At 37.8% G+C, this 13,657-nt stretch overlaps 1 protein-coding gene across 3 annotated transcripts; it reads right to left on the bottom strand.

Moving 5' to 3' along the window:
• Positions 1 to 190: 190 nt before the first annotated feature.
• On the bottom strand, positions 191 to 12,310 carry LOC122668127 (probable protein phosphatase 2C 35). Of its 3 annotated transcripts, none has more exons than XM_043864704.1 (5): positions 11,220 to 12,310; positions 7,682 to 7,813; positions 7,010 to 7,215; positions 6,849 to 6,912; positions 191 to 681 (listed from the first exon to the last, which is right to left on the bottom strand). In XM_043864704.1, exons 1-4 carry the CDS (start codon positions 12,156 to 12,158, stop codon positions 6,900 to 6,902), a joined length of 1,290 nt encoding a protein of 429 aa, XP_043720639.1. In that variant the 5' UTR covers positions 12,159 to 12,310; the 3' UTR covers positions 191 to 681; positions 6,849 to 6,899. The 3 variants fall into 3 exon arrangements, with proteins under 3 accessions (XP_043720639.1, XP_043720640.1, XP_043720641.1); XM_043864705.1 differs by having other exon boundaries at positions 7,010 to 7,158; positions 11,220 to 12,309; XM_043864706.1 differs by lacking the exons at positions 6,849 to 6,912; positions 7,010 to 7,215.
• Between the last annotated feature and the right edge of the window lie 1,347 nt (positions 12,311 to 13,657).

Consider the following 13,657-nt stretch of genomic DNA (forward strand, 5'->3'; position numbering starts at 1 on the left):
AACAGACCTACAAAGAACAAACGCATCATAACTGAACCAAAACAAAACCTAGAAGGACAACTTGATATTTTACTATCTAACAAAGAAAAATGACAAATTTATGCAAACTGAAGCATCTGGAACCAAGTTAATTCATTGCTAGAGAAGGAAATTGAACTCTGGAGATCATTTGTATTGTATCACATTTAGCATTACATGTAGAATTGGATATATGGATGATGAGAAGTGAAATGAAATTTGAATCGAATTATTATTTGGACTTTCTACATCATGAATAAATGTTTCTTCCCAAATTTAGTGCAAAGTGGAACATGTCATCACCTTCTCCATCTTCCTACCTTATTGTTATCCACAACCCCAACCCCAGCTTCATAGCTCTTCTCTAGATAGGTAACCTTTTGCATATGCTTCGCAATACCTCCCAAACTAATATCCACTTCACCTTCACATTGAATGAGCAGGTTCAAGTATATACATGTAAGCTGGGTAGTCTTGAATAATCGAAACCTCATTTGTCGATGGTGTAGAAACATGATCAGTGCGCTCTCTATTGTACAAATTACAAGCCAACATGAAATTTTAGTCTGGGTTGAGTATATGGGCAGATCTTGGATGGTACACCAAACATGCCGTCGTCAAACCATATTTGCCACCAGATCAGTAACCTGTTAGTCAAATTATCTGCCACCAATGATTCAGCATGTCAGTGTGAGAAAGAATTCTTCAAAAGATATAAAAGTGTTAATTTGAATACTTTTAATAGCTAAGCTTTATATCATATCTGCAACTCTTGGAAACTTTCAATAGCTAAGTGGTGGGGGATAGGTAGGACGAACACTAGGTTCAAAATTACAAACACTCGTAACAACATCACAAGTACACTTTGAGAAGGAGAAAAGAACAGAATATTGAGAGGAGAATTGAACCTATGGCTTCCCACCAGTTACCTGGACCCTTCAGTGAGTCTCACAGAGTGGAATTGAACACGTTTGGTTGACATCTAAGGTGTTTCCATTTAGGAAAGACACTGTGTAAGGCTGTGGGTGTTTCTCCTTTCAATGATTTGCTCTTTGGGCAAAGAGATGTGAAACTATGTTCACACAACTGCCGCTGTCCACTATTACTTGTACTACCTTAGGTCCACTGGCCATTCTATTGTAGAAGATACAATGAAGTCTCTAGTCTTCTCCCTATTATTCAACAACCAAAATGCAATTAACCACATTAATTTCGTAAGTTTGCATCCCATGCAAGGTTCGAGAACTCGCGAGATCTCGCCGAGTTTCTCGGTTTTTCAAAATATCGAGTCGAGATCACATACGCATTCTAAAAGTGCATTTTCTCAGCGAGATCTCGGCAGAGATCTCCGAGTTTCTCGGTTTGACATAGGAAAATGCCCATCTAGGTCCTTTACATGAGTGCCAGATCTCGAGATCTTGCTGGAAATTCTTGGTATACAGACACCTATCTATGCCAGGAACCAAGACAAACACTTATTTATGCCTTTGTATTTCATTTACTTAAGATATTATTCATAAATAAGAAAATACCCCCCCATTTGAATCCAATAAAAATAATTAAAAAATAAAATTCCAAAAGGAAAAAAAGTCAACCCCCCAGTTCAAGAACAAAAACTGGATTTTCGGTGGTAGGTGCAATTTTCAACTTTCTAATGCTGGGGTTTTTCTCAAATCTAAAAATTCCATAAATCTTATTATGGTAAAACATTGCTAAAAAACAAAAGTGTGGTAAAATATTCATTTGTTTTGATGTCCAAAAAATTATTTCCATTCAGAGCGATTTTGACAGCATTCCAACAAGTCCAAGATTGCTAAAATCTGATTTATATTGAAAGAGTTATGTACCGGTCAAACTTAATTCGGTGTGCGCGAATGCTGTCAAAATCTAGTTGCGTTAGAAAGTTTGAAAATTGCACCTACTACCGAAAATCCAGTTTTTGTTCTTGAACTGGGGGGGGTTGACTTTTTTTTCTTTTGGAATTTGGTTTTTTAACTATTTTTATTGGATTCAAATAGGGGGGTATTTGCTTATTTATGAATAATATCTTAAGTAAATGCAATATCGTTTACTTAAATGATATTAGGCATAAATAAGTGTGTTTGTCCTGTGTCTGTCCTGGTTTCTAGCATAAGTAAGTGTCTGTCCTGCTTTCCTACTAACTGAAACTCCTATTTGGACTTAGTTTTTGCAAAATCTGATAGTGCCATTGTGTTTAAATGGCCTAAAATAGGCTGAATACCAAATTTCAGACCCAAACTAGGTCTAAAACCCACCGAGATGAGGCTTCGAGTCGAGAAAAAAAAAAGTGCAACAACTCGGCGAGATCTCGCCGAAATCTCGACTCGACTCGGTTTTTCAAGGGTCCGAGTTGGCACCGAGACCCGAGTTTTCGAACCTTGATCCCATGTCATACTCATCCGCTGGATGATCTTCAGTATTATCTTCAAGGGGAAGTCCATTAATTTCAACATCTTCCTCGGTCTCAAGGGAAACAACAGTGGCATTTGTATTCCGTGTCTTTTGTGGACAGAATTTAGCAAAGTGTCTATATTTGTTGCCGTGATAGCACTTTGAAGAGTTGTTTGTGTTAAAGACAGTGTACCTCTATATCGTGGAGTGGTCTATACTGTGAGGTGTTTTGGTTTTATGTTAAGTTAGGCTTTCCTATTATATCTAGTAGTAGTATTCTATTATGGTTAGGATTAGTTAGAGTCAGCTAAGTAAGAGTTTGATTTTTGTTATAATTGTAATCTGAGCATTATAAATAAGTTGTGGTGGTTGGCAGTAGAATTAATGAGTTGTGGTGGGTGGTATACTGATCCTGGTTTGTTAGGTTCAGATTAGTTACATGGTATCAGAGCGATGAAGAAGAAGAGGAAAAGAAAATTCTGCAGATCTGATAAGAGAGAATGTCTCTGCAAGTCTGAAAAAAAGAAAAAAAAGGGCACCTGCTGTTTCGATCAAACCTGCTAAGGGGTTTCCTGACGTGCTACTGCTGTGATGTTGGTGATTCGATAGCAACTCATGTCGATATTTACAGCTTATCTCTGCCCCTGGTTTCCGCTGCACGACTGCCGAAGGTTGAAGACAACCAACGCGGCTGTATCTATCCAATATATCTGCTGCTATTGCTATCGTTGTCTGCTGCTCTGCTGGTTGGTTGAGTCTGCAACTGTGATCGAAGAACTGATATTGCTGCAAATCGACGGAGTCCATTTGCTGCTATTTGGAATTTCTGATATCGATTGCCACTACTTTTATTCACCGAAGCTTCTCCCGCCTGCTGTTGGCTCTCCCGCTTGATTACCAGTGGTTTCAAAAAACCACCTTGTACCTCTATACCCATGGAACAGGGCTGGCGCCTCTATACCCATGGAAGAAGAACTCGGTCGAAACTCAGGTTTCAACCGAATGGTCTCGGTTTGGCAACCTACTGAGATGAGATATGAGTCAACTTTAAATTCGACCTGGTTTCACATGGTTTCGACAGGTTTCAACCTTGTCTCGGTCATATTTCAGTCATTTCACAAATGTTTTTATATTTGTCATTTCATTTACTTAAGATATTATTCATAAATAAGCTAATAACCCCTATTTGAATCCAATAAAAAAAAGTTTAAAAATCAAATTCTAAAAGGATAAAAAGTTAACCCTCTAGTTCAAGAATAAAAACCGGATTTTCAGCAGTAAGTGCAATTTTTAACTTTTAAATGCTGGAGTTTTTCTCAATTCTAAAGATTCCATAAATCTTAATATGATAAAACATTGCTAAAAACCAAAAGTACGGTAAAATATTCATTTATTTAAAAGACTTGATACAAGACCTAAGCTATGCAAATGATGCCTTTAATGATATTCTTGCAAGGATGGTGTCTGATACAACCTTGCAAGACAAGATCAATGAACATCTGCTAATTATACTGGAAGTAGAGGAACTTTTGCAAAGAAGATTAGACAAAGGGACAAGTTGAATCCTAGTACGTATTTTTTTCTTTTTAATTTATATTTTTTAGTTGTTTCACTTGTTTGTACTTTCTATGTTGATTTTAATTTAATATATATTTTTTCTTATATATATTTATAGTCATTTGGTGGGAAAAACATGGAAGCTCTACACCTGAGCTTACAAAGCTTGCAAGGCACTTACTTGGTCTTTGTTGCTCATCTTCTGGTTGTGAGCGCAATTAAAGCATATTTGAGTTTGTGAGTACTTCAATACTAACTTAATTTTATTTTTTATTTTTTGCTTTTTGTGTGGGTTTATGAAAGAATGGCTTAAAGAATAAAAAGTGAGATTTCATATTGTTAATTATTCTTCAGATTCACACCAAGAAGAGGAATTGGTCAGAGCATCAACATTTAAATGATCTTGTCTACATCCAGTATAACCGCCGTCTTCAAGTAAGGTTCCAAGAAAGAAAGGCACAATGCAGAAATTATAATCCACTGGTGCTTGATGAGCTAGATTGGAGTAGTGAGTGGATGACTGGCGCATCAGATGATGAATTAGTTCATCCTGGGGATGATCTCACTTGGAGAATTGTATCAACAGTAGTTGGGGCATCTTCATCATTTCATGGCTCCAATAGAGCAAGGAGGTCTAGAACATCAACTAGTAGAGCGGTTCCAGCCATTGTCTCTTATTCATGGCGCGGTAGGGGGAGGGTTGAGGAGTCTTCAGATGAAGAATTGGAGTTGGAGTTGGAGGAACAGTATGTGCATGATGATGAAAATGTTGAGGATGATTATGGAATAGAAAGTAATGATGCGGGTGAGCAATAGGAGGAAGAAGAAGAAGATTTAAATATACTTAATTGGGATTGAAATTTGAAGTAGTGAAGTACTTCATTGAACAATTTGTATTGGAATTTGGATGGGTTTTTTTTTAGACTTTTCTTCACTATAAGTATTTGAATGTTTAAGCTTTAATGATTACTTAATTTTGGCATTTTTCTATTTTAGGTTATTTTATGTTTTCTTTTATTGAGGATTTTTGGAATGATTCAGAATGCAGATCACCCCAGGTTATTTCTTTTCCATTAAACTTGGCTTATCGATTCTTACTTTAGATACTTTTTAATTCTTGGTTCTTAACTTCTTAGTTCTTAGTTATTACACTTTATTTATGTATTGAGTATTGACTAACAGGGTCACATGAGTAGAAATATAGTGGATGACCTTAGGGCCTAGGAACTCATTTTGGCATCATAGAGGTAAGTATAATAAACCAACCCTTTATTCTTTATATTTAATAATTTATAATGCTGTTTCATATTTATATGCTATATTGCTATGATAATATAATGAACTTAGTTTGTGAATTGGTTTTTTGATGAATATCTTGCATTGGTTTGACTCTTTAATATTTATTTAGCAAAGAAGTAGAATTATATAATTCTTATTATGCTATTTGTGCCAAATAAAATGGTTATATAAAAAAAATAGAACACTAGAACGCCTGTTCGCCAAGGCGACGCCTTGCGGCCGCCCTATTGCCAAGGCGCTTAGGAAGGCCCTCAAACGCCGTGGTCGCCTTGCCGCCTTGATAATTATGGTCAGCAAGTTGACGCATATAAATCTGATCATCTCTTGGTTCTATAGGGTTAGAACTTGTTGTAGCCATCGCTCTAATACCAAATCGGTGGAAGATAGGTAGGACAAACCCTAGGTTCAGAATTACACAACCCGTAACAAGATCACAAGTAAACCTTAAGCTGAAAAGAACAGAATACTGAGAGGGCAATGTAACCTATGGCTTCCCACTAGTAACCTGGAACAGAATCTCACTGATCCCAAGGATTTCCCACCCTCCACTGAGTCTCGCAGAAGCTTCATTGAAGAAGATAATTTATTTATAAATTGTGAGGAGCTCTATGGCTCTTACAAGCTATTAAATAACCAAGTAAACCGAGTTTCCTACTAGGAAACTGAAAGATAGTTGTACTCTCCAGCGTGAGGGAGTCCTATATAACTTAAACTACTAACTAAAAGCTAATAAAAGAACTTAAAAATAACTAAATATCTAGCCCATGATTTTGGCTGGTGGACCCAGTCACCAGTCACTTAAGACTGGCTACTAAGGCTTGTTTGAAAAATACAAGAAAATGCCTTTTAGGCCTATGGCTCCAAGTCCCCTTAAGGCCTGTTTGTCTTTCTTGCGGGAGTATGTTTTAAAATCTCCTGCATCACTAAGCTTTGTATCATATCTGAAATTCCTTGGTTGTAAAACTTAATTTATTGAACTAGAAGTTGAAAGGCCTAAGCAAAGTGATTTTGCTTCAACATAGTCGTAGCCTAGCAAGATAAATTCAACAAGAGAGCATTGACTAAAGAATACGTGGAAAAGCAATAATAATATCGATACACATGTTTCATATTGAGGTGCATCGGTACAGAAATTCCATGCGTCCATCATTTCATGACTTAATAGAGCCAATCTGCCGCCAATTAGTCAATCAACGTCATGAATATTGTCAAACTGACAATCATACAGAAGGTAGCCAAGTTAGCTCCCCAAAATGGCAAAAACTATTTGCTACACCCTCCATATGGGTGGGAAGTTTTTAGTACAATGATGGCACAATATAGAAAAAAATTGACATTATTTTCCAAGCAGTACTTGAATTGAAATCCAATATAGAGGTCCCTTATCCGATAGATGAACTACAACATGTAAACAATCCCCAAGTAGCTAAAAAAGAGTAAATTATTATTGAAGAGACCTAGACTGCCCTTCTTGAAAACCTTTTGACATATTGTACAGAATAAAAAGTTCCATAATTGTGATTCAGATTTAAGCTTAAGATTTTGGAGAACAGATTAGTACCCTTGAAATGCTGATGAAACAGGATGCAGTGAAGAAACTTCCTTAAATCCATCTAGCTTAAGACACTGCCATGAAAAAAAAACGAAACACTGCTCAGTACAGAAGATAATGGATATATTCAAGTTCCAAGCACAGCATGAGAAACACGTCATATCCAAGCACCTGGAATGTGTTGAAGATGAAACAACAAACGCATGACTCCGCTCTGTTTGGAAGTTGAGCTGACACGAGTGATAATCTGAGAAATTGCTTCTCACTGATCGGTACATTCCGGATCCCCCGGACAGATTCGCAGATCCTTTTCCTGTTGTCAATGGAGTTGTCTGCAGAATAACCCCACGAGTTTGATCAGTACTGCCAGCACCTGACTAATAGAATTTGAAGAATGATCTGTTAAGCAATAACCAAGCAGCATGCTGTGGGATATATAATGACTCCAGAAGGTGGAGTTCTATTGTCAATAAAAGGTACAGAAAGGCAAATGACTGGCACACAGGGAGGCGTTTAGATTCTCCTACGCCAAATTTGAACCAAACTAGTTGACATTAACTGTTTACCATCCCATTCCCGGATGATTGAATAAGACTGGGGAAAATGCTACAAGAAAGTCCTACAGATGATATGGTTAGACAACCCATTCAGGTTTATTATGGCAAAGAAATCCCAAGCGGGACCCATTAACAGGTAGGTCACTCCTGTCAATTCTTACCACATGTATGGCTATGCCATTGGTAGAGCATATTTACAATCTACCTGCCTAATGAAGATCTCTGACATCAGCTAGCATAAAGTGTAGCAATTTGGCATCCAGAGGAAGATTCATTTCATTCGTACATTTGATAAACCCTTGATATGTACTATGATGATTGTGATGTCGTCAGTTCTGTTTTCATGTTCTAACCATAGCCGGTAAGATTCTCCAGCAATGGCAGCACATGCATCTCGAGGATCTGTGAACCTCAACACCTACATACAATGGACAGAAATTGTAAGGAAACATGAAGGACTCAGGTTAAGGCATCCAGAAATGAGAGTAACTGCCTTTTATTTTTTTTTTGTTGGGGGGAGAGAGAGAGAGAGAGAGGATAAAAAAAAAAAAGGCATACCCAGTGCACAAGGCTCCTGCCACTGCCGGGTCTGGGGAGGGTAATAATGTACACAGCCTTACCCCTGCTTCACAGAGAGGTCGTTTCCAGAGACTCGAACCCGTGACCACTTGGTCACAATGGAGCAACCTAACCGTTGCACCAAGGTCAACCCTCAGAGAGAGGATAAACAGTCTCTCAAAAATTCATAGAGAGCATAATCAAACTGTCAAGAAGGGGGGGGGTGTAGTTCCCAATTTTCCCTTGCTCAAAATCCTAGTCATCTCTGGTTCTCAACATTGGCCAAACATGATTAAGTGCAACAACCTAATCTTAATAAGAACTTAAAATTTAAGTGGTTTTTTAAAAGACGCAGACCAAAGGTTGGCTCAGAATATATTTAAAAAAACTCAGCCTGCGATTAGGTATGTAATCAGCAAAAAATTTTGGTTAGAGTCATAAAGCTTATACAAGTAGAACCCATTGAAAGGTTACACAGTTCTATGGTTCTAGCAGAAGCTTAATTGAAAAATCACTGCTTTACTCCTTGTGATATATTTTCTCAGTTGTTCATGGCCATTGAGTACCTAAGAGCAAAAATTCTTTACTTGATTAAAATCTTTATTTTAATCAGTTAGGATTGGTACATACCCACTCCGAGTATTTTGAGATTCAGTGAATATAGTTTGATTGGTACATTCCCATTCCGAGTATTTTGAGATTCAGTGAATACAGTTTGAATCAAGGAATGGAAAATGGTTTTCAGACCCAGAAATTTCAGTCTGTCAGCTTGAATAGAAACTCCACGCCTCCACTAGGGTTGAACTGATCAACCTGAAATTTGGGTTTAAGTTGATATTATTGTATTTACCCCTCTCGGTAGGCGCAATATGGGACTTAGCTTCTTATATTCTTAAATAAGGGTACATTGGTCACATTTTATACTAATGGGGGTAGTTCAGTACTTTACTGTTTTGACACTGTTACATAATAATATGTTGCTCATGGTCGGGTGATCTCTAACCCAACCATGAGACTTCTTCTTCCCCTCATCGAATCATCGATCTCTTATTCTTCTTCTATTGTTTACTGATTTCTCTCTCTCTCTCTCTCTCTCTCTCTCTCTCTGTGTGTGTGTGTGTGTGTGTGTGTGTGTGTATGTTTGCACCTCAGTTAGATTTGGTCTTTTTAGAAGTGAAACTAAAATTAACTGATTTGCAATTGAATCAGTTATTATTTAGCAAATTTGCAGACAATAGCAACTCTTAGTAAAGTCTTTGGTTCAGTTCCCCAATAAAGCTGACCATCCCAAAAAAATATGTTCACATCGACTCTATTTCTTTTTTCAGAAAAACTGATTTCTAAGATTTATTACCATTCAATATCTGTTGGTCCACTATCAGTAGAGTTGTTTTTTACTCTACATACCCACCACCTGACATCATTGGGCTACAAGCATGAGTCCAGTGGTGTTTCAACTGGGTAAACCTCTGCTCCTGCCCTTCCCTTCGGAAATTGCCAAAATACTTAAACAGCGGCAGATAAATCCACTTCCTTTAAATAAAACTAATGCAACAATAGATGGGGGGGGGTCAGTAAAGGATGAATAAAATGACACAGAAAATAATTCACTCTTATAAACACCATCACCATAAATTATCATCATCTCAAAAATTTTCTGAGTAAAAAATTCTTCTTATGAAAACTGAAAAGGAATTTTGATGGAAATGGATTTCCCAGGCACAAAGTATGTGGAACCTCTTGATCATCAAGAATGAAGACAGAGCAGAGGAAATAGTACAGAAAGTAAAAGCAATCCACAATGTAAACTGTGGATTAGTCTCTTTGGTTATTTGGGTATTCACCATAAGAGAATAATGAACTATAGCAAGTAACGTCCATGAATAACTTCAACGGTCACATGAAGGGCTGATATGGTCAATCTAGGCAGTCCAAATTATTGGAGACCCTCTGGAATAGGCACATGTGGATTGCCCTAGTCAACATCACCCCATGACACACCCTGTTTTGCACTTCGCTTCTAGGAACAGGATACCCCCCCCCCCCCCTCAAACACACATATCGACTAGGCTTGAAAAGTGACTGGTTTAACACATGGAACAGACAGGAAAAGGTAACAGAATGAACACAATAAAAATAAGCCCCAGAAATAGAAAAAGATACCAAACCAAAGGCAGCATAAAGAACATTTGTACCACTTTTCTTGATAGCCACTCAACTTCATGTCTTACATAGTTTCAGAAGAGAAGCCTTCGCCAAATTTTCAATCAGCTAATCCACTTTTGTAATATTAGACCATACAAGTTATCCATGTCAATGTGCATGAAGACTATACAATTTAGATACTAAAGCAGGAGCTTATTTAAAAAATAAATAAATAAACTGAAGAAGGAAGGATTAAAGAGCTTTAAGATTGGATGCTGGTGGAGTTGGTAATGCCAAAGCAAGCCAACTACGGACACCAGAAATAGTTATTGTAAAGTATAACACCACATAAGTCGCATGTATCAATAAATTTTTATAAAATGAGTATCTTATATTAAGTTTTGCAGCCAGACTAACACCACATAAAGTCACATGTATCAATAAATTTCTATAAAATGACTACCTTATATTAAGTTTTCACCCTACCTTTGTATGATGTATTAGTATTCACAATAAAAACTGAGTTTTTATCAATGCAGAAGATTTTTTTATGCATTTTGCCTTTATGAACTCCCATCTATTTCTTGTTGATTTGGTGATCTAGAAGTGAATTTTAATGACTATTTCTATAATTTCAATCCATTTCTTTGAATTTTGTGAATTTATTACTTGATTGGGGTTTAACCAATTAGAGAAAGAAAGCAGAAAAGATAAAAGGGCAAGTGACAACTTACAGAAAAATTTGCAACTTACAACCATTGATAACTGATATAAATTTTTTTTTCTTTCCCCTTCCTTTTTCCCTTTCAGTTCACAGATGTACAATTGAGATAGAAAAGTCATCAAGAATCCGAATAAAAAGAAGAATGATAATATCACAAAATGAGTTTCACAAGGAAAAACTAAAAAACAATTGCATGGAAATAGCATCAATAAGATGACTAAATATCCAAAACCCAAACAGTAAAAGAACCCATAGAGAAATCCTTAACTCCTGCTTATCCCCAACTCCCCCCCCCCCCCCAAAAAAAAAAAAGAGAAGAAAAAAGAAAAAGAGAGAGAGAGAGAGAGAGAGAACAAAAACTCCTTTACTCCTATCAAGAAGTGATCAAGGGGCTTACCATATTGACAACGGTTTGGCTAGAGAGGAACTCAAAAACTCCATCACTAGCAATTACAAAGAACAAATGATTAGGTGTGAGTTGAACAACTGAGACCTCAGGAGCAGCAATCACACCAATCTTCTCGGCTGTACTATCACCGACGCTCCTTGTAAATGCGGTTCCAGGGTACAACCCATTCGGCATCCAAAGCCTTGGGGGATCAAAACAACTACTATCATCATCCCCCCAGTTCTGAATTTCAGGATCAGTGTCACCTTCCAGCTGAGATATATTCAAAACCCTAGCCCCACAAAGCTTCACTCTCTCACATTCATCTTTCCTAAATGGTGTCTGGTCGTGAGAGAGGTCCTCAGCGACAACACGATTTCCACTCTTAACAGCAATTACGGCCCTTGAGTCACCCACATTTGCAACAAAAAGGGTGTCCCCACGGACAAAAACGGTAATTGCAGTGGTACCACTCATTGAATCGTCTATTTCACAATTGTGAAGTTCGGAATTTGTAGCTAGGATTGCAGAATTATATGCCTTAACAGGATCTTCTGACAATGCTGAATCCTCAGAGAGGATCTCTATCAGCCTATTTTTAACAAAGTGAGAACATTTGGTGCCAAAGTGGCCGTGCCCATCGTAGACACCAAAGAAATGGAGATTTGGGTTACCTTGGACTTGGGTTTTGATGCAGAAACTATCTTGGTTTTCTTTGTCAGGTTGGTCCGGGTAGTAGCCTCGTTGCGTGAGGGATGAATACTCTAATTGGAAGTTGTGGGAAGGCACAGGAGCAAGCTCCAATGATCTCTCGGTGAGTATGTGTCGATAATTCCCGAGAACATGGACGCCGTTGCTACTGCACGGACCTGAGTCACGAAAATCTCGGATATCGCGATTGGATGAAGATGGATTGCGGCCACAGCACTTCCCGTGGACACAACCCATGTTTGAAGAAGAGGAAGAATATATGAGATAAAAGTTCTGAAATAATCCCAGTAAGTGAAGCAAAGGTCAAGGACAGCACTAAACCCAGTAATGATTTCAAGTTATGGTGAGAGCGGTGAAACCGGTTCTCCACAAATGGCAATGTAGCGTTTAAACTTCAAAGAACGTTCTTTTTCTTCTTACGAAGAACCCAAGTGATGGAAGAAGAGAAAAGAAATTGGAGACTGGGAGATAATTTCGGCTTCAGAAGACGATTGTGGTCTGGGCTTTAATTGAGACTTGGGAGAAGGAAGCTATTTCGCAGAAATTAATCAAAAGTTTCCATCTCAAAATAGCGCTAAACAGGAAAACTGAGAGAACCCTAAACAGGAAGATTGAAAGGTTTTCACTGAACCAGTGATGGGTTTTCACCGAGAGGAGACGTTGGAGTGCTTAAAAGTTTGTGCTTTCCTCCACGCAGGATCATGTCCAAGAGCAGAAGATTTGACGCCAAAATCAAGAAAACAAAAAGGACCTTATACCGCAGCAACACGTCGAAAAGGGGTTAGGATGATGATGATGACATGAGACACTCTGCAGAAAGCCCATGTTCCAAGAAACAAGAACGGTGCAAGAGAGAATAAGGCCCAAACAGTAAGAAAGGGACAATATTTGAATATCTAGCAAGCAATGCTCTCAGAATCACTTTGTGTGTGTCATACACTGTGATCCGAAATGGAGCTTTTCTTTGAGGGGAGGTTTTCACTTTTTATTTTCAATTCTCAGACCTGAAACATACAAGATAAGATTTCAATACCTAGCAAGCAAAAAGCAATGCTCTCAGAATCGCTTTGTGTGTTTCATACACTGTGAACCGAAATGGGGCTTTTCTTTGATGGGAAGTTTTTCACTTTTTATATTCAATTCTCTGAACTGAAACATACAAGATTTGAATAGCTAGCAAGCAATGATCACAGAATCACTTTGCTGACTTGGTGTGTGTCATAAACATTACATTGTGATCCTGCTTGTGGGTCTCTCCCTTCCCCACCTGAAACACTGTGAAATGGGCTTATCTTTGATGGAAAGTTTTCAAATATTATTTTCAATTATCTGAACTCAAACATCCACACACACACAGTCTCTCTCTCTCTCTCTCATTCTTAAGACATTTCTTTATCAGGAAAAAATTTGCTGCTACCGGTTCCTGCAACCCGAGCTACAAAAGTAATGAAGTAAATAATTTTCTCGGTTTTTTTTTTTTTCAAATCATTTTCTCTGATTCACAAATATTTTGTATTATCTTCTACCCAAAAAAAGTTTTTGTATTATCGAAAGAAAATACCCAGATTCCATTTCTTTGGCTGTAAATCCCGGTTACAGCAAAATTTCGTCCGTCCTTCGAGGCATGATAATTTGCCGTTTCATCATTCAAATGAGTCTCTAGAGTTTGCATATGCACGTTGGCCAATGGGAGAATGCACACAAGTATCAACTTGGACTGAATTTTTGCCTTTCTA

The sequence above is a fragment of the Telopea speciosissima genome, chromosome 7, assembly GCF_018873765.1.
Source record: "Telopea speciosissima isolate NSW1024214 ecotype Mountain lineage chromosome 7, Tspe_v1, whole genome shotgun sequence".
Classification (NCBI taxonomy): Eukaryota; Viridiplantae; Streptophyta; class Magnoliopsida; order Proteales; family Proteaceae; genus Telopea; species Telopea speciosissima.

What these genes read in the sequence shown, in the direction of transcription:
- LOC122668127 (XM_043864704.1), bottom strand. Translation starts at nt 12,158, where the DNA reads ATGGGTTGTGTCCACGGGAAGTGCTGTGGCCGCAATCCATCTTCATCC. An exon ending in GCCAAACCGTTGTCAATATG is followed by an intron (nt 7,814 to 11,219) that starts GTAAGCCCCTTG and finishes CATTGTATGTAG; the next exon opens with GTGTTGAGGTTCACAGATCC. An exon ending in ATATCAAGGGTTTATCAAAT is followed by an intron (nt 7,216 to 7,681) that starts GTACGAATGAAA and finishes AAATTCTATTAG; the next exon opens with TCAGGTGCTGGCAGTACTGA.